Source organism: Neolamprologus brichardi, chromosome 3, assembly GCF_056152115.1.
Source record: "Neolamprologus brichardi isolate AB-2024 chromosome 3, ASM5615211v1, whole genome shotgun sequence".
Taxonomy (NCBI): domain Eukaryota; kingdom Metazoa; phylum Chordata; class Actinopteri; order Cichliformes; family Cichlidae; genus Neolamprologus; species Neolamprologus brichardi.
This window is the reverse complement of record NC_142106.1, coordinates 2816827-2842701: the sequence shown is the minus strand read 5'-3', so window position 1 is coordinate 2842701 and position 25875 is coordinate 2816827. Positions and strand designations below refer to the sequence as shown.

The 25875-nt window shown below is 40.4% G+C and overlaps 2 protein-coding genes across 2 annotated transcripts; one reads left to right on the top strand and one right to left on the bottom strand.

Annotated features, from left to right (window-relative positions):
* On the top strand, positions 1-2559 carry LOC118455534 (macrophage mannose receptor 1-like). The gene is made up of 5 exons (XM_087838617.1): positions 1-85; positions 265-387; positions 576-947; positions 1108-1452; positions 2237-2559. Exons 1-5 carry the CDS (start codon positions 1-3, stop codon positions 2557-2559), a joined length of 1248 nt encoding a protein of 415 aa, XP_087694743.1.
* Positions 2560-4610: 2051 nt separating this feature from the next.
* Positions 4611-20147, bottom strand: LOC148103130 (ribonuclease inhibitor-like). The gene is made up of 7 exons (XM_087838627.1): positions 20092-20147; positions 15881-15991; positions 14359-14535; positions 8536-8709; positions 6529-6702; positions 5285-5453; positions 4611-4715 (listed from the first exon to the last, which is right to left on the bottom strand). Exons 1-7 carry the CDS (start codon positions 20145-20147, stop codon positions 4611-4613), a joined length of 966 nt encoding a protein of 321 aa, XP_087694753.1.
* Between the last annotated feature and the right edge of the window lie 5728 nt (positions 20148-25875).

Sequence of the window (25875 nt, the reverse complement as noted above, 5' to 3'; positions counted from 1 at the left end):
ATGCTGAGTACAAACACAGTGTGTGTTAGTACAGATGGTTATTTACTGCACAGCTGTCTGCATGAACACCAGAGAAGAACCAGATGTAAGTTTCAAACCTGCAGGCTCATTTCATGTCTGTGTACAGAGGTGCTGTGTGGACCACATTTGAACTGTTGCTTCTTTCTTCTTGGACAATTTTAAACAGATGATCATTTATTAAGAATAATCATATATTTCTTACAGCAGTGTGTGATAAACTAGATATCTGTGTTTAATATAAAGTGCTGCGTGTCCATCAAACACTGAAGAGCTGCTGGATTCATTGTTTCCTCCAAATGACAGAAAAGTCATTTTCATGTGACAGAGCGACGATGCAGTGGAGTCTGTTTGTGCTTCTTCTGATGGGTGAGTGATCATTTTACCAGGGCTCCTGATTGTTTCCACCTAAAATCCTTTAGTTTGATCAGGACTCATTAAACAAATGAACTCTTACTGAGAAAATCAAGGATTCACCTGTAAACTGGACAGTTTGATGGGAACATGAGTTTCCTGCTTGTATCAGCAGATATTCAACAGTATTTCTTCTGTTTTAGGTCAGTGTGTCTTCATCACATGTCATCTGTATGAGTACCACTTTATTAAAGAAGAGATGAGCTGGGATGAAGCACGGGCATACTGCAGAGAGAACTACACAGACCTGGCCAAAGTGTTTGACCTGACAGACATGAGAAGACTTCAAGACTCTGCACAGAGTCAAACACAAGCCTGGATTGGACTGTACAGCGAGCCAGGAGACAACAGGAGGTGGCACTGGTCTCTGCCGGGGGAGGAATACACTGAAAATAAGACCTGTTGGAGAGATGGAGAGCCAAATGATCTAAAATACCCTGAGAACTGTGTGATGACAGGACACAAGTGGGCAGATGTTCCATGTAGTGACAAATTTCAGTTCATCTGCTATGACGGTGAGAATATATGAACAGTAATATGATAATACAATATTTAATAATGTTATAATCTAGTTTATAATCTGAGTTATATCACATGTTCCTGAAAGCGATAGTTTGAAGAATGAAACAAATTAGTTGATAAAAATGTTATTTTGTTTTTCTGTTGATTTGACAGAAACAATGAAAAACAACAAAACCTTTCATTTGAATGAGACGCCTGTGACCTGGACTCAGGCTCAGAGCTACTGCAGACAGCATCACACTGACCTGGCCAGTGGACTCGATCAGATATACAGTGAAGAGTTTAAGACGCTGCAGAAGTCTACAGCCTCGTGGATCGGCCTGTTCAGAGACAGCTGGAGGTGGTCAGATGGGAGTAACTTCTCTTTCAGATACTGGGACATGGACTCATTTAATGATGGACTAAACAACAGGAAATGTGCTACGACTCTGTTAGGGAGATCAGGAAGATGGAGCTCTGCTGGATGTGACCAAAGAAAGCCTTTCTTCTGCTATGATGGTGAGTTTACACAGATTTATCTCAGCTGTTTGTCCAATAGATGAACAGCTGGAGTCACTGAGAGGATTTAGGTCAGTATGTTTCTTCAGCCACTTATGTCTGCATGTATGTTGAACTTCTGTCAAAGGTGAAGATGTTTAGCTGATGGTTGGAACAGAGATTTCTCTGTAGAGCGACTGATTCGTCTGAAAAATTACTAAAATGTTTTTTCTTTGTTCTTTGTGTAAAACTGGACCTACCATGCCGTATCATAGTCCTGGGTCTTTGTCCGGGTTTTGTGTTTATTATGGTTTTATGACTTGTTCTTTTGGATTTCAGGGATTTGCATTTTCTAGCTTTGTATGAGTTCTTTAATTGTATATTTCCTTGTGCTTTTGAGATTTCAGTATTTACATTTTTATTTCTATATTTCTTGTTTTTCATGTTTGTTCCCACCATTTCCAGTCGGTCCAAGTTTCTACTCAGTGTTGTTATTCTTTCAGTCCCTTTCTTTCCTCTTTGTGTTCTGTCTCTGTGGCTGTTTACGCTTTTAGTCCCATGCCTGTGTTTTCTGCCTGTGCTGACTTCAGTTTTGCGTCCTTTATCCCAGTGTCCTGCCATCTTGCTTTGTATATCTGTTTTACCTCAGATCTTTCAAGTTTCCTAGTTTTTCCTTTGTTTGTTTAGTATTTTGTTTGACATATTTTGTTCCAACAAATAAAGCTGTTTCTTTCGAAGCTGCCACAGAGTGCACAATGGCATTCAGCTTTAAGTCACTTTCATGTTTTCTGTGATTTTACGGCAGATAAACTGATTCTGATCAAGAAAAACAAAACCTGGGAGGAAGCCTTGAATTACTGCAGACAGAAACACCATGACCTGGTTTCAATCAGCAACCCTGAGGAGCAGCGATGGGTCCAGGAAAGAGCCAAAAACGCCTCGACTCCTTTCGTGTGGCTGGGACTGCAGTACGGCTGTGCTGCACGTTTGTGGCTTTGGGTCACTGATTATGTAGTGTGCTATGAGAGGTGGGCTTCAGGGGGAAGGACTGAAGACTGTGACATGTCTGCAGCCATGACCACAGGAGGGCAGCACGAGTGCATGAGACATTTAATTTTATTTGTTTAAAACACTAAAGTTTAAAACTAAAGTCACTTCTTAGCTCGACATGTAGATTTTCTGGGGTGAACTCTGTGTTTCTGCTCAGTGTTTGCAGTCTCTGGGTTTGAAATGGGAGAAAAATAACCAACAGATTATTATCTGCAGGTTAGATATTTGCAGAGAGCAGTCTGTGTTTCATTTCCTCTCCTTTACCAGAGTCAGGAACATCTTGGTTTCTTCCTTCATTGTTGCTGGATTGGTTCATTATTAAACTGTAGCAGGATATTTGTTTTGATTTAGTTCAGATATGGTGAAGGTTTGCATGTTTCTGCTTCATGTGCTGTAAATCTTTGTATCACACCATTGTATCCTCAGCTTGAATTACAATGCCTGTCACTAAAAGCAGGTAAAACCATGTTTGTGTCATGATTTCATATGAGCTCTATAATCTGATCATGTTTGTTCATGAAGCCAAATAAACCACTGTGTAATTGCAAGAATCTAAATGACTTATACAGCTTAATTTAACCAAGTCTGTCACTGTTACAGCTTTCACAAGAGCTAATACAAACAGCACATCTTAATGATAAGACCAGTTAACAGCAAAGTCAACATGATGCATTTTTACAGCTGGTTTCAAGCCAGCAAATGCAATACCACAACTACCTGGGTTCACAGGTACACACTACATACATCATAGTATATTATATTAACTGCAGCTAATGCTTTCCATGTGGCATTAATGTAATGATGAAATGTATCTTCTGTGTTGAGCACAGGGGGCGTGTCCAAATGAAGCCTGTGTTGAGGCCCAAAGAGACCCATAGACCAAAGACAAATTGTTTCTTTGAAATGATGTCACTGCCTCATTATGTGATTTGAGCTGTTGAAAAGACTCAGATCTAGATCGGAGGTGATTTTGGGAACTTCACAAGCGTGCACAAACAAAAACAAAAGTTAGCAGCTGCTCAGTGGATGTGGAGCAGAAATGTCTCCAGCTTCTCACAGACAGTTTGTAAAACATGAACATCCACAAAGGCTGTCGAGGAGTTTATCAAAAATACTCAACAACAAGAACAGTTGTAGATGCATGATATTGTGGAAAATTTAAAGCATTTGTTGAACATGAATTGTTTTAGGTATTAAGATTTTATACTGCCTAATATGCATGCATGAAATACAGTATATATTTTTTCATATCCTGAACACAATGATAATGAGCATGGTTTATGTGAATGGTGGGTGTTAAAGCAAAGTTTTTATTCTCGCTCTGTGTCTCTCTTTCTCTGTAATTCCTGGCTATTTCATAGCAGAAGTTGAAAGGAGGATGGGCACACCTGCTAGGATTCGCTCTGATTTGGGAACAGAAAGTGTCATAATGGCAGAGATGTAAACATTCTTGCGATGGACTATGGATCGGAAAGCCAGAAACTATTTTATTACTGGGTCCAGCAATCAGAATCAGTGTATTGAAGGCTGGTTAGCCTCTCTGAGACAGCATCATGCTCAGCACTGGAAAAATCGTCTCCAGGAACTAAAAGACAATGACTGCTTTTCTGGATGTTTTTTGGACAAGCAGCTTATATTGTTTACGTGTCTGAATGGCATTGGGTTATGTAACCATGTTTATATTCTTTTAATCAGTCATTGTGTGTGTGCATGTGTGTTGATTTTGGCATCACTGTTTGTTGAATAGGCATGAAGCCAAATCATAACTCTCAAAAAGCCATCAATGGCTCCATTTATACAAATTCCAAAAGGCTTCAGTTTGTCATAGGAGTCAACATGCCGCATGGAATTTGGTCCAGGACTTACATACGTGCGTTGCATTAGGTGATTTCTGCTTCGTTGCTGAAGCTTGTAAGGGTCAAAATATTTCAGAAAATTTTGGATGAGATTGTGGTCGTGATAGACGGCGAGCCAACCACTTTGCGGAAATTCACCACAAAAAAGATACACACATCAGTCTGCAGCACTGGCAATCATCTGCACTTCTTTACATTCCTCTGTTAGTCACTGCTGGATGAAGCTTTCCTCTCCTCTCCACCTCACAGTAACATGGCCCAGTCAGAGCGTCTCTACACACAAGCGTCTCTACACTGCTGCTTCAACTTCTCTGGATCACCAGGACACAGCTCATCCTCTCTCAGCACACACACCATCCTGTTTACCATGACCTCCACCTGCAGAGAGAAAGAAGGAAGAGCAGAGGATATAAACAAGTGTTTAAGTTCATGAAAATGTTTTTCACTCCTAGTCTTAGTTTGGACTTTCATTCATTAGAATAACCTCGGTCTGTCCACTCTGAGCTATTTAGGAAACCCCCAAACAACCCCAACAATCAAGATGTAATGGTTCCTGCTGTTCACTGAAGGAATTCCGTCCAAAAATCTGGTCTAACTAAATTCTTCCTCACCTACAGATTGTGTTCTTCACTGCTTCAAACTTAGAAATGAATGCAGTCATTGGTCTGCATGCTGCTTTTTTTCAGAGAGCTGATTGGCTGTTGACAGTGTTTGATCAGAGCATGTGAGCCGTTACTATAAAGTGACCATAGAGGTAGGAAGGTCAGGCAGAAACAGGAAGTGTTTGTGTCCAATCCTGAAGCTTGTCACCATTCTCCTCTCAAAGCTTCACTGAGAAGCTGCAGCTTTACAGGAAACACTGGATCTTTGTTTCATGCTGACTGTGTTTAGTACAATACTGCTGACAGCACCACCCACTCACTCCAACACTCTACTGACCACAGCACCTCCAGTCTGCAGTCTGGACTCTCCTTAAGCTCACACAGCTGCTTCACATCTGGTTCCTGCAGGTTGTAGTTTCCACTCATGTCCAGCTCTCTCAGATGGGAAGGGTTGGACTTCAGCACTGCTACCAGATAATCACAGCTGATCTCTGACAAACCACAGTCCTTCAATCTGTATAAAGAATGAAAGATGTACGCTTATTAGACAAGGTGTGTTCTTGGAATGATTCAGTGTTTCATAATCTGTTCAAAGCTGAAGAAGGTTCAGAATGTAGAAGCTTAGAAAATGGAAATTGCAAACAGCTGAAGCCAACAGGAAGCAGCTTCAAATAACCACATCATGAGAAAAAACTCATAATTTTTCACATTAAAGTTGTGCATTTATCATAAAAACACGAACAAGACTTAAAAAAGTAGTGTTTTTTATTCAAGGAATCACATGGCTTTGCTTTTAAAAGTTGTAAAGTTGGCCGAGGGTCCTCAGGAAGCGTATCATGGCAGACAGGGAGAGGCTTTACAGAGTAGTCAAGACACCACAGAAGATCATTGGCTGTCCTCTCTCCTCCCTGTTGGACATCTATTCCTCCCACTTCCTCAGCAGAGCTACAAACATAATCTAGGATAGCTCCCAACCTGGTTCTGACCTGTTCAACCTGGCTACAGATGCATGAGCACATAGACAGACTCAAAAATAGTTTCTTCCCAAAAGCCACAACCACTCTGAACTCTCACATGCACTCCATTAACAGACTACACAACACCACCACCACGGTGCAATACCTAATTTTATTCTATTATTTATTCTATTCTAAATTGTTGTGTGCCGTGACTTTTGACGTGCTTAAGAAAGTAAACTGCGGAATATTCATTCTTGTGTCTGATACTTAGAACTGTGAGGAAGAACAGTACCCAGTTAATCTGAATTAGGAAAGCTCGGTAGCCCAGTTGGGACCTTGTGGAGGGCCGTGGGCCATACATTGAGTATCACTGCTTGGAATGTGAACATTTTTCTGCTACAGTCAATGGACTAACCCAAAGAAGTAGATGTTGCCATGATGGCAGGTCTCTCTTGGAAATGAGATTTTTAATCTCAATGAGATTTTTTTTACCTGGATAAATAAAGGACTAATAGGACAGCAGAACAGAAGATCCTCATTGTGAATCAATATAACATCAGCCTTATGTCTGCAGTCAGCAAAACCTTTACGTCATATTCATCTCAGAACAACTAGAACATGGTGACTGACCTCAGAGTTCCAAGTCCACATCCTAGACTCTCCAGAAAACCACACAGCTGCTTCACTCCTGAATCCTGCAGCTTGTTGTTACTCAGGTCCAGCTCTCTCAGATAGGAGGGGTTGGACTTCAGTGCTGCTGCCAGATAATCACAGCTGATCTCTGACAAACCACAGCGCCACAATCTGTATAAAGAATTAAAGATATACATTTATTAGACAAGTGTGTGCTTGGAATCGTTCAGTGTTTTATAATTTGTTCAGAGCTGAGAAGGTTCAGAATGTAGAAGTTTAGGAAATGGAAACTCCAAAGAGCCGAAGCCAACATGAAGTCGGTTCAAACAGGAAACTCTGCAGAATTTTCAGACTAACTACATGCCCTGATGCAGCCAGTTTGATTTTGGAGATCTAAATCTCTGTTCTGTGACTAAGTCCTTGAATCATTTCTTCCAGTTTGTTCAACATGACAAACTAAGTATTGGATGTGTTGTGGCTCCATTAGTGGAGCTTTTAAATGTGATGGCCCCTCTGGATCTATCAGAACACCGTACTGAAGAGAGCTCAAACTGAGCACACGGGAAAAATGAGGATTACTTTGAAAACAGGAACAATTTTCCCCAGTGACTAGTAAAGCACTCAAACATGTTCTCAGTCAGAAGAAGCTTTCTTGTTATGAGGAAGATAAGAAAAAGACTGAGACATATAAACTTGTTCAAAGAGAGATAAAGTAAGCAGAGGATGAGCTGATTAAAGGACACTCGAGGCTGGCTTGGAAAGGAGTGAAGTCCATGATGGGGATGCAGAACAAGGACAAAAGATGGCAGGTGGCAGACGTGTGGTGAGTGTGAGAGGAGAACCAGAGGCTGGCTTGGATGTGAGCGAGCTTTATTTACACTCTGGTGGCACAAACAGAAACATAGCAAGTAAAACAAAACCTAAAGGTGACCTAAACTCGGAATGACTAATAAAACTAACCTGAACGGAAGACTCTGGGAGAAAGCGCAGGAAAGAAACAGACGGACTAGTGACAAACATGAGAGAACACACTCTATACACTGATGGGAACGAGGACACGACACACAGGAGGGAGGCACAGCTGATTCTGATTGACAAGACGAGACAGAGGAAACGCAAATTGAACATCTTGGCATAAGACACAGACTTTCACAATAAAACAGGAAACTCAAAACACATGTGAAGACGCAGACTCAGAGACGTGGGCTTTACACAGAGACCTGACTACACTAGAAAGGATACACAGGCAAGGAAGACACAGAACAGAGGGAGCACAGAATTTACACTGGGAAACCAAATAACAAAACCTAAAAATCTGAACTCAGGAAGTACCACAAAACTAGGGAGCTAGTAACACTAGGAAAGAAACCAAAACACAATAGTCACAATCCATGATGAAATCTAAAGTAAAAGTACAAAAAACAAAAACACTGGGTCACCGGACCATAACACCTAAGAATTTCAAAGAAAGAAACAAGAAGGTTGTAGGTTGGGAAAATGATCTCTGTCCACTTTTGTCCACTCATTCATTCATGTAAGCAATCGAATGCAGCTTTGATCTTCACAGTTTGGTTTATGAAACTCATTCTAACCCTGAATATCAGAGTGTTACTCCTTTCCTTTTCCCATGATTCAGGCTGGCAGTGTCGGAGATTTGGATGTTGGACTGTGTTTTATATGATGTGTGTATGTTTTATGTTGGACGGCTGTTTGTAAAGCAAATGGCCATTTTGGTTTTTATTTCAGTGTCAGTGCCATTCCACCAAAGATGGAGAGAGTAGTAGAGTTTTACAGCTAATTATCCAGTGGAGGATTTTTCTTCTTCTTTTAAGGGTTGTAATGTGAACATTTTTATGCTACAGTAAATAGACTAAACCAGAGAAGTCTTTACCATGAAGATCCTCAGTGTAAATCAGTATAATATCAGCCTTATGTCTGCAGTTCAGTGTCAGCACAACTTTCACATCATATTCATCTCACCACAACTAAAACATGGAGACTGACCTCAGAGTTTCAAGTCCACATCCTGGACTCTCCAGAAAACCACAAAGCTTTTCCACTCCTGAATCTTGCAGGCTGTTGTTACTCAGGTCCAGCTGTCTCAGATGGGAGGGGTTGGACTTCAGTGCTGCTGCCAGATAATCACAGCTGATATTTGACAAACCACAACTCCCCAATCTGTATAAAGAATGAAGGCTGTAAGTTAATTAGAAAAAGTGCTTGGAATGATTCAGTGTTTCATAATTCAGTTTATTCAATCGTATTTATTAAGTGCCAAATCACAACAACAGTCAGCTCAAGACACTTTATATTGTAAGGTAGACCCTAAAATAATACATAAACAGAAAAACAGTGGTATGCCCCCCTATGAGCAAGTACTTTGATGCCAGCAAGAAGGAAAAACTCCCTTTTAACAGCTAGAAATCTCCAGCAGAACCAGGCTCAGGGAGGGGCGGCCGTCTACCGTGACCAGCTGGTGTAAAAGAAGGAAGACAGGACAAAAGACATGTGGTGGAAGAGAGCCACAGAAATAATAACAAGTATGATTCCCTGCAGAGAGGTCTATTAACAAATTGTGAGAGAGAAATGTGACTGAAGAAGAAACAGCGCATCATGGGAATCTCCTGTGGGGATTATAGAAATATTTTGCTGCTATTGTTCATAATCATTATCATTACCCTTGCATTAATAATTAATATTCCATATTCTGTTAGGTTATAAAAGAAGGGCCCAACTCTGAGTACACTCTGTGCAAAGTAGACAGGAAACTGCAGGCTTTTGGGCGTGTTTGTGAAAGTGAAACTAAAGCACAGTCTAAGTGTAAGTTACTTTGAGGAGCTGTTGGGAGGATGCTATTTGAATAACCAGGTTATTCATTATTGTCTTTTATCCATATATTTTGGGCGTGTTTGTGAAAGTGAAACTAAAGCACAGTCTAAGTGTAAGTTACTTTGAGGAGCTGTTGGGAGGATGCTATTTGAATAACCAGGTTATTCATTATTGTCTTTTATCCATTTATATCTTTTGATTAAGCTTTTAGTAGAGGTTCTTGATTAAAACATTTATTCAACATATTACAGATATAGTTTCAGTTAGGTTATTATGCACATGAGAATTGGCCTCTCTTCTCATAAGACAAAGTTCGTGTGAGGTTGAGCCACACACACACACACACACACACACACACACACACACACACACACACACACACACACACACACACACAGTAGGTAGGCTTATGTTCTAGGTGAGAGTTCAGATATATTTGCTTGCAACTGCATTTTTGTGCGTTCAGAATTGCTAGTTTGTTGCAGAGCATGGCCCGAGGTTTTGGAGAAGCGAGAGTCAGAAGATGGACAGGAAGCACCTGCTGTGGAGACGGAGACAATGTTCTTTTCAAACTGTGTTAAAAGTCATTGTGGTTTTGATTTGACGTATGCATGTATTGTATCTGATGACGCATGAGGGGGCGTTAACCCTGATGAATCAAAAGCAATCTGAAGTGTCTTTTTGGGCGGAGATCTACAGCTGATGTTTTGCAGTGTACATCTCCCCACGCTACGTGTGTTCATTAAAATCATCGTTTGACTCAACCTGGCCGGATCAGTGTTGTTATTTTGGATTTCCTCCTATATCCCTCCTCAATATTTGAACCCTTAACACTCCCAGCAGCCCACACATATTGCAGCATAACTAAGGGAAGATTCAGGGTCACCTGATCAGCCCTAACTTAAATGCTTTTGCAAAATGCTTAATCTTAAAAGTAGATATAATGTCCGTCTCCTGTATCCAACTGGAAGCTGATTCAATAGATGAAAGCTCTAAAAACTGGAGGCTCTGCCTCCCATTCTACTTTTACTCTAGGAACAATAAGTAATAATAAGTGATTCGTTTATGCTATGATTCAGCACAGGAGGGAGGGGGTGAGTAGCTAAAATGTGCTGTTAGCATGTTAGCAGAGAAATGCTACTGTGAACCGAGGAGCTATTGTCTTGATGTGAGCTTCTACTCACGATTTTTTCGTCCAGTTCAGGGCAGAAATGTTTTTGTTAAGAAACTGGCTGTTGTTTTTTTCCCCACAATTTTAATTATAAGGTAGATATATTTCTACTAATGAAATTATTTTTCTAACAGCAACAGGAATGAGTCAGTTGGGCTTGTCAATCATGATTCACGAGTCAGTAAAGTGATTATCGAGTAGTGAACGATTTGTTCATGATTTGTGCATCACTATGTCACTCTGAGACAGGATATTTTAAATTTCAGAGATATTGTGCAAATGGAAGAAAGCAGTCTTACATATGTGTTTAATATGTGCATTGAAGGACATATCCTGTATAAAGATGACTGCAAGGTTCCTCACAATGTTACTAGGGGCCAAGGTAATGCCACGCAGAGTAAGAATCTGGTTGGATACCATATTTCTAAGATTACAATAACCTCAGTTTTATCTGAATTTAGATGCAAAAAATTAGAGGCCATCCAGGTCATTATGTCTTTAAGTCTTTCCAGCAGTTTAACTAATTGGTGTGTTATCTGGCCTCATGGATAGATAGAGCTGGGTGTCATCTGCAAAACAGTGAAAATGTATGCTATGTCTTTTGATCATACTGCCTAAGGGAAGCATGTATAATTAAATTGTTACTAGCACTGAACCCTGTGGGACTCCATAATTAACCTCAGTGTGTGAAGAGGACTCTCCATTTACATTAACAAATTGGAGTCTATTAGATAGATATGATACAAACCACTGCAGCGCATTACCCTTAATACCTACAGCATGTTCTAATTGCTTTAATAGAATATGATGGTCAACAGCATCGAATGCTGCACTGAGGTCTAGTAGGACAAGCACAGAGATGAGTCCACTGTCAGAGGCCATAAGGAGATCATTTGTAACCTTCACTAAAGCTGTTTCTGTGCTGTGATGAGCTCTGAAACCTGACTGAAACTCTTCAAATAAACCATTCTTCTGCAGATGATCAGTTAGCTGTTTGACAACTACTCTTTCAAGGATTTTTGATATGAAAGGAAGGTTGGAGATTGGCCTATAATTACCTAAGACCGCTGGGTCTAGAGTTGGCTTTTTAAGTAATGGTTTAACTACTGCCAGCTTGAAGGCCTGTGGTACATAGTCGATTATTAGAGAAAGGTTAATAATATTTATGATTGAAGCATTAGTTAACGGCAGCACTTCTTCATAATCTGTTCAGAGCAGAAGGAGGCTCAGAATGTAGAAGTTCAGAAAATGGAAACTCAAAACAGCTGAAGCCAGCAGGAAGCAACACTGGTCACTATGTGCAGCTGGCTGTGAGATCAGTGCTCAGGGAACTTCTAAAAAGAGCAACACTGAAATTACATCACACACAAATTTGCTTCCAGCACTTTCACACAAACATCTACTGTCATTTTTTTCACCAAACTCTGTGGAGTCTTTTATTGGATATTCAAATGGTCAAACAAAATAGGGTTATGAGGATATATGATGAAATTATGGTTATTAGAAGGAACTTATTGAATCATTTTCAAATTTTATTTGTCACACACACAACCATACACAGTATGACATGAGGTGAAATTCTTGTAACTGTGCAATGCAATGCCCGACCATTAAATGACAGTGGTTTTACAGTATTTACACTTTACAGGTTATTACAAATTTTACAGATTTAGCTTAGAAATTTACAGTAAAAATGTGCAAATAGCAGAAAGAGATTATAAATTATAAATTATAGGAAGTGTGCATGAAGAAAAACCAGAGTGCGTGTGGTTATGTGATGTGTGTGGGAGAGTCCAGTCCTACACTGAGTTCAGGGCCCGAATAGCCTGGGGGAAGAAGCTCCTCCTCATTCTCTCTGTTTTGGCCTTAAGGGAGCGGAAGCGCTTCCCAGACCTCAACAGTGAGAAGAGTCCATTGTTGGGATGGGAGAGGTCCATCATAATCTTCCTAGCTTTGGTCTTGTACCACTCTGTGTAAATGGACAGCAGGTCAGGGAGCTCTGATTGAATGATGCGTTCGGCTGAGCGCACCACTCTTTGCAGATCTCATCTGTCTTGCTTGGTGCTGTTCCCAAAACAGGTGCAGATGTTTCCGGTCAGGATGCTCTCGATGGTGCAGGAGTAAAAGTTCTTGAGCACCTTCAGTGGCAGATGGAAGTCTCTAAGTCTTCTGAGGAAGAAGAGACGCTGACGGGCTTTCTTAACCAGGGTGTTGATGTGACAGGACCATGACAGGTCCTGAGTGATGTGGACACCCAGGTATCGGAAACTGTCCACACTCTCCACTGGCATGCCACTGATGATGAGGGGCTTGTAATTCCTCGCCTACTTTGTACTGAAGTCCACGATCAGCTCCTTAGTCTTGCTTACGTTTAGGAGGAGGTTATAGGTGGCCGATGGTGGCAGGAAGTGAAGAAGTGATGTGATCTCTCATCAGTCTTTCAAAACACTTCATTACAATTGAAGTCAGTGCTACTGGACTGTAGTCATTGTGGCAAGCGGGACAGGGACAATGATGGATTGTTTGAAGCATGTGGGAACCACTGCTTGGGCCAGGGAGAGGTTGAAGATCTCCGTGAACACCGGTGCTAGCTGGTCAGCGCAGGCTCTCAGGACCCGGCCAGGGATTGCATCTGGTCCTGCTGCCTTCCTGGTCTTCACCCTCCTGAAGGTGTTCCTCACGGCATGCTCTGTGATGATGAATAGATTGTCTTTACTGGTGCGCTCCGAGCGCGCGCAGCCGTCTGTTGTTTTAATTGCTGCGGCGTCGAAGCGAGCGTAAAACGTGTTCAGCTCATCAGCCAGTGAAGCGTCGGCATTCATCATTGAAGAAGCTCGTCGTTTATAGTCCGTTATTGTCCGCAGTCCTTTCCACAGGCTCCTAGAGTCGCACTGTCGTAGCTGTGACTCTAGTTTTTCCCCGTAGCTCGACGCAGCCTTGTATAGGTCCATATTACCGGAGACGAGCCCTTCATTGTAGGCAGCGGTGCGTGATCTCAGAGCGTCGCGGATGTTTTTATCCACCCACGGCTTCTGGTTGGGAAACGTTCGGATGATAGATCTTTCTGCTGGTTTCCCGATGAATCCCATAACCACTTCTGTAAACATGTTGATGTCATCAGAGCTGTGCCGAAACATGCGTCATCCAGTGCGTCCTGCAGCACGGTCACTGATTGATCCCTCCTGATTGGTGGTTGCTGCTGTAGCCTTTGTTTGTAAGCAAACATGAGGAAGATGGCGGCATGGTCCGATTTTCCAAATGCCGACAGGGGCTGAGCCTTGTAACAGCTCTTGAATGGGGTGCAGTGGTCTAATGTCCTAGTGCCCCAGGGTGGGGCAGTTGATGTGATGGTGAAGGTTGTGAAATGTCCGTTTGAGATTTACTCTGTTAAAATATCCCATAACAATGAGTGCAGCATCTGGGTGAAGTGATTGTTGATGTGTGAGAGCCTCATGCAGCTCACATAAGGCAGTGTCTGAGTCCGCGTGAGGCGGAATGTAAACAGTGCAGGCAATGACCGCAGTGAATTCCCGAGGGAGATAGAAAGGGTGACATTTAATCAAGGTCCCCTCATTCTGAATTAGGAAAGCTCGGTAGGCCGGTTGGCGCCCTGTGGAGGGCCGCGGCCATGCATTGAGTATAAGTGCTTGAAATGTGAACATTTTTCTGCTATAGTCAATGGACTAACTCAGAAAAGAATAAAACAGACTTTACCATGAAGCTCCTCAGTGTAGATCAGTATAATATCAGTCTTATGTCTGCAGTTTAGTGTCAGCACAACTTTCACATCATATTCATCTCACCACAACTAAAACATGGTGACCGACCTCAGAGTTTCAAGTCCACATCCTGGACTCTCCAGAAAACCACACAGCTGCTTCACTCTTGAATCCTGCAGCTTGTTGTTCAACCTCAGGTCCAGCTCTCTCAGATGGGAGGGGTTGGACTTCAGTGCTGCTGCTAGATAATCACAGCTGATCTCTGATAGACCACAGCTCACCAACCTGTGTAAAGAATTAAAGTTGTAAGTTTATTAGACAAAGTCTGTGCTTGAAATCATTCAGTGTTTCATAATCAGTCCAGAGCTGAAGAACGTTCAAAATGTTATAGTTTAGAAAATGGAAAGTCCAAACAGCCAACAAGAGGCAGCTTGAAACAAACACAAGAGAAAACAATTTTTCATATTAAACTTGTACATTTCTAACAGGAGTATTTTAAAGACAGTGTCACTGATGATCAACTTCTCTTCACTACAATTTACTACAGCAAACTTTTATTATTACAGTTGCTGCTACATACAAATGGCTGCAGCTTTGCAGCTCGCAAACGCACACTAAAAGCAATAAAAACAACACTCGGGACTCAGTATAGCCTTTAAATACTGGTGTGGGTGATTGCTCATACCGTTTAGGTATACTGGCTCATTTCTGCTTGCAAAGACACTTTGAAACTCTAATCAGTATGTTTCCTGTCATACTAGAAGGGATCAAACTCTGGAGCAGGGGCCCCCAATCCCAGTTCACGAGGGCCGGTGTCCCTGCAGGTTTTAGATCACACCTGAATCACATGATTAGTTCATTACCAGGCCTCTGGAGAATTTCAAGACATGTTGAGAAGGTAATTTATCCATTTAAATCAGCTGTGATGGATCAAGGACATCTAAAACCTGCAGGGACACCGGCCCTCGTGGACTGGGATTGGGGACCCCTGCTCTAGACCTTTATTCATTTGGTCAGTGAAGGATGCTTTTCCACCTGAAGAAAGACCATCACCTTATTGAAGGCAGGGACATCAGCACTTCCATGGGAGAGCAACACTGCACAAACATAGACACAGCACAGCCACTGAAGTACAAGAACAAAGAAAAGGCGAGGGAGAAGACCCTGGTGTTGTGGATGGACCCTTTAGGGGCTCCAAGACTGAGGAAGAAACCTCTATGCTAAGGATGCTGCAGTGATCTGGGGAACTCGGTCCATTCTGAGGCTGCACCATGACTTACAGACCTCAGCCAAATGAACATCTCATGATCCAACAGTGCACAAGCTGCGAGCAATCAGCTGTTTAATCATATACAAAGATTCTTTCATCAGCTGTAATGTGAATGTACTGATTGTCAAAAATCTCCCTATCACCACTCCTCTGTCAGCCTTTAAAATAAACCCTGCTCAAGTCTGTGACTTCTTTTAGAAGTCGAAAGGAAAAACTGTTGTTCAGTCGTTTAGAAAGACTTTAAGCACTCAAAATTCTTCACATATGACTTCAGACATTTCCCAAACAATTATGAACTAAAGAATTCAATCAAAGATCTGAAATATAAATAAAGATAAGAGCTGCAATTAGTGAAATCACCCTAGAGTTTCCAGTCGACAGTTTGGATTCTCCAGTCCAGCACACAGAAGCTTCACTGCTGAATCCTGCAGGGTGTTTCCGCTCATGTCCAGCTCTGTTAGATGGGAGGGGCTGGACAGAGATGGGGCCATAACTTCACAATGAGTTTCTGAGAATTCCAAACTAGTCTGTCTTTGATTATAGAAAATAAAACGTGTTATTATAAAAGAAGAAAATCTGCATCATAAACACAGTATGAATGTATATGAAGAAAAAAAGAGTGACATCATAATCTTATGAACATCTACTCTTCGCGTCTGTGCTTCAGCTTCTTACTGTGTTTGACAAGACACAATGATTCATTCTCTCTCAGACCTGCAGACTTTTAATAACTATCTTTGTTTAGTTTTAATCTGCAGATGAAGGATGGAAGATGGTGTCACATTAAGGGTTCCATAATGTCCACAGTCTGTCAGTGAGATCTGATCTAGACTATTATCCAGATTTATAAAATAAGTCTCCATGAGCACTTCTATGAGCACTTGTTTATCCACATTGTTCTCAGATGTAATAATTAAGTTTGCCTATGTAATATCATATCATATTTATTTGTATAGCACATTTAAAGACCAAAGTATACAAAAGTGCTTACCAGTAAAACCACAATATAAATATATATATATATATATATATATATATATATATATATATATATATATATATAAATTACAGACAAACTAATTAGTAAATGCAGAGCTGGATGAAAATCACCCTAATTTGTCACGTCTGGCGTGGCAGACGTGTGGAGTAGTAGATAGGACCCAAGATGCGGCAGCTCTGGTGCAAGTGAGTTTATTTAACAGCAGTGGACAAAACAGGGATGACGCGGGTGAAACATGAAACTAAGAAAACCTAAACTGGTAAAACTAACCAGAAACCAAGATGCAGGGAGGTACGGGGAAATACACAGCAAGACAGACAGAGAGACGCAGACGAACCAGCAACGAGGACGTGTGAACACACACTATAAATACACACACCAGTAATCAGGGGATGGGAAACAGGAGGGAAACACACCTAGGAGACATAACAACTGATGAGGCCGGGGAAATGTAAACAGAACACACTGACATAAGACAGAGACCTTCAAAGTAAAACAGGAAACACACACACGTAATGACACAGACTCAGAGACCTACTACACTAAAGGGATACACAAGCAGGGAAGCCACCAAACAGAGGGAACACAACTAAACCCTGGGAAACCCAAAACAACAGTCATAAAAAAACTATCAAAAGTAAAAGTACAGAGGTAAGTGACGGAAGTGACGGGAAAAGGTAAGCGACCCATGTTGTAGGTGACGTTAGAAGCCGGAGATTTGGTGAAAAAAAAAAAAAAAAGAGAATGGTAGCGTAGAATTTAAGCTTCAATATTGCCAAATAAACTAATCAATTGCCATATAACTAACAACATCTGTCCTAGGGCTGTGCGATATGACCAAAATCTCATATCCCGATATAAGACATTTATCGTCCTGACAACGATATAAATCATAAAAATGTAACATTTTCTGTAAATTCTGTGAATCTCGGGCAAGTCACCTTGCGTGAAGCGTTTCCAGCTGAGTGTCCTTTACCTGGAGTCGAGTGTTTTAACCAATGCATGAAATTATACATTTTTAGACATAAGTTGTAACGGCCAGCATTTTCTTTCAAAGTTTGAGTCTAAGGTTTATTTTTTAGCACCTGACGGCTCTTTTTTGCTTCTCATCCATAAACACTGCATACCCTTTCCCGTGATTCAGTTTATTTTTAAAAAGTCTCAACAGGATCTTGAGCTTTATTGTGAAAGGTTTATGTGGAAAACAAACAAGTGGACAGTGGAGCCACACGATGGTTTTACCGTCATTGCTGCTAACGACAACACGTAAAAACAGGTGCTTGTCCGTCCATAGTGTGGTTATATTAAATATAAGAGAAAGAGAGAACTTTAAGAAATTAATATAGCCACTACAGTGACCATCAAAACGATGAAAATATATTGTTGTAAACAGTTTATTTTACGACACCATGAAACAAACGATAGCGTAATAGGAAGCGATAGACATTTTTATATTGTCATCTGGTATATTTCGTTATATCGAACAGCCCTAATCTGTCCTATCATCTCTAACACCCTGGGGGACAACGGGGAGAGTTTAGACCAGGGGTAGGCAAGCTTTCTGATGGCGAGTGCCATTTAAAATTTCCTCAGAGGTCAGTGTGCCATATGATTGCATTAGCAATAAATTTAATAACGAGCTATGGCCGTGCCATCAGTTAACCCTTCGCGTGCCAACTGTGGTACGCGTGCCTAGGGTTGCTGACCCCTGGTCTAAAAGGTAACTTTGAAACAAAATCCTGATATTGGTTGAATTTTCCATCTCATCAGTAAACCAGGCTTCATCCATTGTGTTGAAGCAGCTTCTCAAAAAGAATGTGTAAGCTCATAATGCTGAAGCACCACCAGATTTTAAAACTGACCAATTCAGAGCCTTATCTATAAATGCAGATTTTATTTTTGCTCTGTTATCAAAGTTTAACTCAAGCTGCTTTTTTGCTTCAACATAAGCTTCTGTGGACTCATGTGCATGCACCTTCTCACTAAAATTCTCAGTGGACTGTGGTAAATGGTTCTAAATAATAAAGCCCTGGAATCCAGACTCTGCTGATTCTGAATAGAAGTGAAAATTAGCATTTTTGCATCGACCATAACCAACTAAGTTCTTAAAGCCAATGCTGCTTTTAATTGAACTTATTCCAGTTTGGGCGCATATTTTTCTTGCAATGCGTCCAACTTTGTCTTCAAAGTGATTCTTTCCACCTCAGCTTGCATCAGCACCATTAAAGCTGCTTGGGAGATTTTACTGGCTTAGACTATAGGCTTTACTAATATTACTGGGTGAACTTTGTGCATCCTCTTTCAGCCAATTCTGTGACGATCCAATCATCCAAGTCCAACCATCCAGTCTTCCAAGTTCCCCCAACTTCCAAGGTGACATCCAACTCAAATGATTTTTTAAATTAAATGCTGTGGCCTTTTAAGTTCCAAAAAAGAAAATGGTCCAAGGAAAGGTTGTGGGTGGAAATGGATGGATTGTTTCAGAACTCACTTCTGAATTAAATCTTTGAAAAATATATGGTATTTATTTTTTATCTTAAACATAAACAAAAATTAACCTAATCTGATTCCACAACTTCAAAAAGTGATAAAAAAAAACCCCCATTCTAAACCTTCCTATTGCCCCCTTGACATTTCACAAACAAATAATAGTAATAAAAAAAACCCAAACAAACAAACAAAAAAAATTTCCACCACACCTCACAGCGTGCTCTGTAGGTGTGGTCCTTAATAAGTGGGATTGTCCAAATTTAACCAAACTAATCACAACTTCTCCAAAAGTAAATTTGATTAAAGATTTACACAGCAAAACTAGGGAAATATATTCCAACAGTTTTAAAGAAAAAACTTACTATGTTACTTTTGGTAATATAATATACAGTTGCACTAAATTTAATTTATTGATTTCCATGAACACCACCGTTTGCTCAGTGTTGTCCTGATGGAGGTTTCATTAACAGCATCCAGTATGATCCAGGCTTTAGCTTCTTAGAAATTACCCTGGGTCTCTTTGTGACCTCTCAGACTGTTTAACAGATCAAACACAAAGACATGAGAATCAGAGACTGAGCAGCTCTGTTCTTTAAAGACAAACATGGAACCCGCCCAGTACAGACTTTCCCCACAGATATGAGCATCAAAGCAGTTTTTTCCTATGAGTAATAGTCCTCTTACATTAGATTACAGCTTTTTACAGGAAAACTGGACAAAATTGATTTTTGTCATAAATTCATTTTAATTTCTTCCCAGCACACAAACCCAGTCAAAATCAACCACACTCAACACTAGTTACCCATATGGAAAAGAAATAGTAAAAACTTATATGATTTACTCATGAAAGTGGCCACTTTCTCATTACTTTCATATATTGTTTTAGTAAGTATCCAAAACATACAAGTTTCATTATATAATTTTTCAAGGGATTTTATGTGTTTTCACTCTTGTATGCTTTTCATACAAGTTTCACACAAGACAGATACAAACTTAATAAGATTTATATATATCTTTTCCATATGGGTATAATGTCAGTTTAGAATTATTACTGTTAACTCAGTGAGTTCAGTTCTCTGACCTCGTTGGTGTAGGTTCACCGGACTCTGCTCTGTTCTCCTCTTCCTCCATCATCATCCTCTTGTGGATGTCAGGTAAACTAAAAGCTAAAAGGTAAACCACAAACAATCGGTGAGGTCATATTGATGCAAATCTCAGTCCCACATCAGCTCTGCTGAATAATCTATGTTCCTATGACATCAGGAATCAAACGCTGTCATGAACACACCTCCATGTTTCTGTCATGTTTCTCTGACAGACTGAATTCAAACAGCTTGAGGAAAAGAGGATGAACTTAAAGCAGGCTGTCACTTTATTGGATATTAGGAGAACGTATTTAATCATAAAATCATTAAATCATAAGGGCAGCTAGAGCTAAACAGCAGAATGAGATAACAGTCTTTATACACCATATCTACTATTTTATGTACTTTGCTGTTATATGTATGTATATGCAATACTATTGCATTGTATGACACACTTTTCTGATTTTTATTTGCTTAAAATTTTGAAACCCATGTATAACTTTCATACCACTTCAATTATGTGCTACTTTGTGGTGGTTGACAGGAAATCTCAACAAAATCATTTAAGCTTGTGGTTGCAAGGAGACAAAATGTGTAAAAGTTCAAAGGGGTATGAATACTTTTGTCAAGGTACTGTATATTCAATCTGTCACGGTCCCTGTGTCTGCCCGGTCAGCCCTGTGAGGCTACATGTGTTTTTGATTTGGTTTCTCTCTCTCCTCCCTGCTCGCAACACTCTACCTAGGTGGAGCTCATCGCAGGCTCCCACTTTTGGTCATGGCACCTGCAAGTAATAACTCATCTGTGAGTCATCATCCTGTCTGTCAGCCACTTAAGGCAGTGGCTGTGAGTAATCTTCTCTGGACTATTGTGTAACATGCGTCAGTGTAATCCTGGCCTTTGCAATATTTTGAGTTCTCTTTATGCTTTTCTCAGTATTAAATACCTTGTCCTTGTATATAGACTCCCAGGCCCTGTCCTTAGACAGTTTCCCAGAATCTGTAGAGTTTAGCAGCTTAAGTGTAGTACATAACACAATAGCAGTTGTGAAAATAAAGAACTGTTTTTTGTGATTTGCAGTCTGCGCTTGAGTCCGCCCTGCTCCGCCTAGACAAAAATAATTTCAGTACAGTGGTGTACAGTTCTTTCTTCCACCTTTTTAATTCATTCTAATAAAAACATCAGTCCAATGTTTATGTAATTTTTCCTCTATTTCTCATTAATGCTCTTTTTCATTGACAGAATTTTTTTTCTTCTATATTTTTTTGTCAAAGTGCTCAAAAATCTATATTTTCTTTTAATAGCCTCCCCCTTGTGTCTTTAAGAGCTCTGCAGGTGTAATATTAATTACAGTGACAATAAAGGAGGTAAAGGCGATAAAAACAATGCAGCTGAGCTGTGATGTCATCATGTACGCTGTGTCTCTGTGGACTCTGTGTGAACTATTGATAAGTACACAAACATGAACGTAGCTAAGAACGGCTGACAAACTCGGCCTCTTTGGTCCAGCTTTGAGTCCGTTACCGTGAACTATGGAGCGGCAGATTTGTGCTGTTTGTGCTGGAACTCAGCTGCACACAGCTGATGTTAGCCAGGAAAACATTACACACTGACTTTAAAGAGAGAGAGACCGGAAATAAAAAAGACACAGTTTGTTGTGTGAAGAAATGAAACATGAGCTGAACAAACAGTAAAGTTCCTAAACACAAACTGTTAAAGGAGGAAACAAAGCAATCTTACCGTTTCTTTTCACAGAGACACGCAAACAACAAGATCCACTCCACACCTGGACATCAAACGTGAACATACAGGTGAGCTGCTTCCTGGAAGGAGGTGGGACTACACCTGAAGCAAGACAGGTGGGAGAGGCTGAGCAGAGCAGCACTCAGCTTCATTTCAAAACATCCTTAAAGTTGCTGAACAACAGATTTTTATGTCTAAAAGCTTCCCTGTCATCTCTTTTCCATTTCTATTCTTTTAATTTTTTTGACTTTGTTCAAAATTGTGCTTTTCCGTACATTTGTTCAAGTTCCATCCATCTTCATCCGCTTTATCCGGGGCCGGGTCGCGGGGGCAGCAGCCTAAGCAAAGCATTTGTTCAAGTTCAATATTAAATATATTCATTGTTCCTCTCCCATCATTGAGTAGACTTAGCTCCAAATATGAGACTCAAAAACTGAAATGAGAACTAAAATCATACAAATGAGAAAAGGGCTCATCTTCTTGTTTATAGAATGAAAACAGAACAAAGTCATCAAGCTCCAAACACTTGATGAATTTATTGCATTCAGGGACCTTCTGGCCTCCTGAGAGCTTTCTCTCTCCTTTTTTGCATTTTAACTCAGCCTTAAACACAAAGGTGCCAAGGTAGAGCTGTGTAATGGTGAAAGTGGGGTCCTTCACGAGACATTAGAGGGAAAAAGCTAAGAAATACACTGTGACAGGAATGTCAGAGCTGACCACATATTCCAGATTACTGCTTTTTTGAACCGTGGCTGCAGCTTTTCAGCCAACAGGCAAACAGGACTCGGAGAGTTCAGCTGCTGATACTGCAGTGAAGTGGAGGTGGAGAGATTCCACCGTACTGATGTGAAAAAAATCCATCCACTTCTTCAGTGATGTAGAAGAGATGAGAAAACACAAGGGAACCAAGACACATCAGGAAACACACAGCAACATGAGACAGCTCACCAATAGGCAGAGGACTAAATACACAGAGGATATGAGGGGGTGGGAAACAGGAGGGGAACACAGCTGGAACTAATCAGACGTAATCAGACATGGAGGAACCAAAACTAAATGCACTGAACACAGGACAAGGGATTATTAAAATAAAACAGGACACATGAGACACACTAAGACATGGACTGAGGACAAAGAAACATGGGAGCAAGACAATGACTGGGAAACAGATGAATACATATATAGACAGAACCTTAAAATTCTTAGGAGACATGACAGAGTACACATGGAATGTTGACTAAGGAGAGGCAAGTAACAGAACCATGAATAATACTAAATCACAGAATATATATTAAACCAGAAACCACAAAAACTGGGTCAGGAACACAGGACCATGACACAAAGGGCCTTACTAAAACTTCATAATAGCTCAAGGAGCTGTTGGCCAGTTCGATCTGTACTGTGTGCTGGTAAGTTTAGGTCTGTTCAGTCAGCATGTGCTCCTTATAAGTGCTGCATAAGAAGCTTCATGCTCTTGCTCATTTTACAAATTGCTAATGCTTGATTCATCAGCTCAATGGCAGGATTTCCCAAAATAAGAGTTGGTGCTGTACAAATAAAACTGAATTAAATTGAAAATTTAATTGGATTGAATTAAAAACATGAGGACATACATGTAACCTTTAAATCTAAGCTCTCTTCTTTCTCTCCCTGTCTCTCTTATCTTTCTCCATCTCTGAGTGAAGTTAGCTCTCTTTGTTTTTTCTCTCCTATCAAATACAGCAGCTGGATATTTGAGACAAACTGCACACAAACATTTTGTGTGTCTGTTGGTGTTTTTTGAGCTCATAGTAACGCTAAATTTCAAATCACCTGATACTTAAAAAACGTAAGTCCCTTTATGATTGCTCCTCTTTAGCATCTCTAGTTAAAGGCTGAAGTACCGCTCCACAACTTATGGACACCTGTGCTGGAACAAGACTGACTTTGCATGTGTTTCTGTTTAGGATCAGAAACACGGATCTGTTTGATGTGTGAAGGCTTGCAGGGACGTGAAATAACCACCCACCCTTAAATGTGTCAAACTAAACTTAACAAGCCTTTCTGAAAATGTAAGAAAGTACAGATATTTGTTTAAACATGTAGGGAGTAAAAGCAAAAAACTGAGAGAAACAAACATAGCTGACAGTAAAGATGAGTGGAGCTCATTCTCTAACTAACCACTTTGTTGGATACGGCAGTAAAATAATTTGTACCTGACTTTTAACAGGAGACTGGGATTGTTTCCAGTCCAAACATTCACTATATCTACAAACATTCATGAAAATACTGATCGGTGAAGGGGACATGTAATTAAAGACCTAAAAATGATGCGTGTGTAACTGACTAACACTGTTTCAGAGTGAATTCTTTAATATTTAAACTGTAAAGACATGGGGCAATTAAATCTGCATGTATATGAAACATCAGTTCAAACTGTCCCACAGCACAATAAAGTTGTGCTGTGGGACAGCACAACTTTATTGTGCTTTATTGTGACAGGGAACTGTGCCACAGCACAATAAAGTTGTGCTGTGGGACAGTTCCCGTAAAACACAGTAAATAACGCACAGGACATGAAGTGTCTCCACTCTTGGTTTCATAAAGCGTGGACACAAAGATGTGGCCAGCTTACAGGAAGAAAGCAGTGTGGGAATCACTTGATGTCAGGTTGCTGTTTATGCTGACAGCTTTTCATTGAACTGATGCTCTCACTGCTGTTCTGCTTTGTTAAGAAAGAAAACTGTGAGTCACTTGTATACATTTCGTCCTTTTCCCTGTACCAGCTGAAAGGCACTGTAGGATCTATTTCTTCATGCCCCCTAATTTTAGTTCTGACATGTTTTGGAATATAACAAATCAGAGTCAGCTGTGATGAAACTCCTACTCTGCCTGCTTGGTCCGTCTTCTCTTTTGGTTTTGTGTAGCAGGCAGAGTGTGACAGTCAGACACTTACAGGACACATTTCTGTTCCACTCAGCTAAAAAGGGCCTGCTAACATTGCCTCTCTTCAAATGTAATGTTTTTGGTTAAGACACTTTACAGATTCTTTTCTTTATCACAAGCATAAGAAAAAACAGAGGTCATCTATAATCTGTGTCATGATTCAGAAAGAACAAGCAGTATCCTGTTATGACTCATAATCAGTTTCTCCAACTAATATAAATCATTATATAACAAGATTTATGGAAAGTAAAAACAAATCATCTTGACAAGTTAAAATAGTCTGACAGTTTTACTGGATCATGATCTTGTACAGATTTGTGTCTGTGTATAAACAGATCTTTGGTATCTTGTAATGTAATGTAAATTTTTTGACCCTCATCAGTCTGACTTCAGGCAAGATGATTCAGATTACAGTTCACTTGTTAACATGAAACCTTGTTGTATCTGCTTGTGTAAGCAGACAACTAATACATCAAATACAGCCACACCCAGACTGGTGACTTTGTTTGGAATAAAAATATTTATACTGTAAACAGTGAGTTTCTCTATTAACAGACTAAAGATCCAGCCAGTCTTTCTATCTTTACCTGTGTTGTAAAGACTGAGAGCAGAGATGAAACCAACAATTCAATCAATGAGCAGGATCCACACCTGAACTTCATTTAAATGTGGTGACGGGGTGTGGTTATTTGCACAGCTGCAGGGGAGTGGTGGAGCAGCTGCTAGATGCCATGTAATTTTGTCCCTCATATGTCATATCATATATGACATGCTGTTTAAAAACAGGCACCGTTGAAATGGGTAGAGTGTTCAAAAATCAGGCAGGTGGTAGTACATTATGACTCGGCAGCTGTTCTTTCAAGTTTACATTTATTTTGTTTAAAGACAAGGCAGGGTATGCTGTTCACCATTCTGGAGAATATAAGCAGAATAAGGTGGAGGCCTTATTCTGTGGAGTATTCTGTGAACCCTTATTCTGTGAACCCTGTGGAGGCAATATTCACTTTCTTTGGGTGCCAGCTCATGTAGGAATCAGTGGAAATGAAAAGGTGAATAGGTTGGCTAAAGGAGCACTGACTGAAAATAAGACTGAGATGGAAATTAAAAGCAGC

What these genes read in the sequence shown, in the direction of transcription:
- LOC148103130 (XM_087838627.1), bottom strand. Translation starts at nt 20,147, where the DNA reads ATGATGATGGAGGAAGAGGAGAACAGAGCAGAGTCCGGTGAACCTACA. An exon ending in TGTGGACTTGAAACTCTGAG is followed by an intron (nt 8,710 to 14,358) that starts GTCGGTCACCAT and finishes TTCTTTATACAG; the next exon opens with ATTGGGGAGTTGTGGTTTGT. An exon ending in TGTGGACTTGAAACTCTGAG is followed by an intron (nt 6,703 to 8,535) that starts GTCAGTCTCCAT and finishes TTCTTTATACAG; the next exon opens with ATTGTGGCGCTGTGGTTTGT.
- LOC118455534 (XM_087838617.1), top strand. Translation starts at nt 1, where the DNA reads ATGCTGAGTACAAACACAGTGTGTGTTAGTACAGATGGTTATTTACTG. An exon ending in GTTTGTGCTTCTTCTGATGG is followed by an intron (nt 388 to 575) that starts GTGAGTGATCAT and finishes CTTCTGTTTTAG; the next exon opens with GTCAGTGTGTCTTCATCACA. An exon ending in GCCTTTCTTCTGCTATGATG is followed by an intron (nt 1,453 to 2,236) that starts GTGAGTTTACAC and finishes ATTTTACGGCAG; the next exon opens with ATAAACTGATTCTGATCAAG.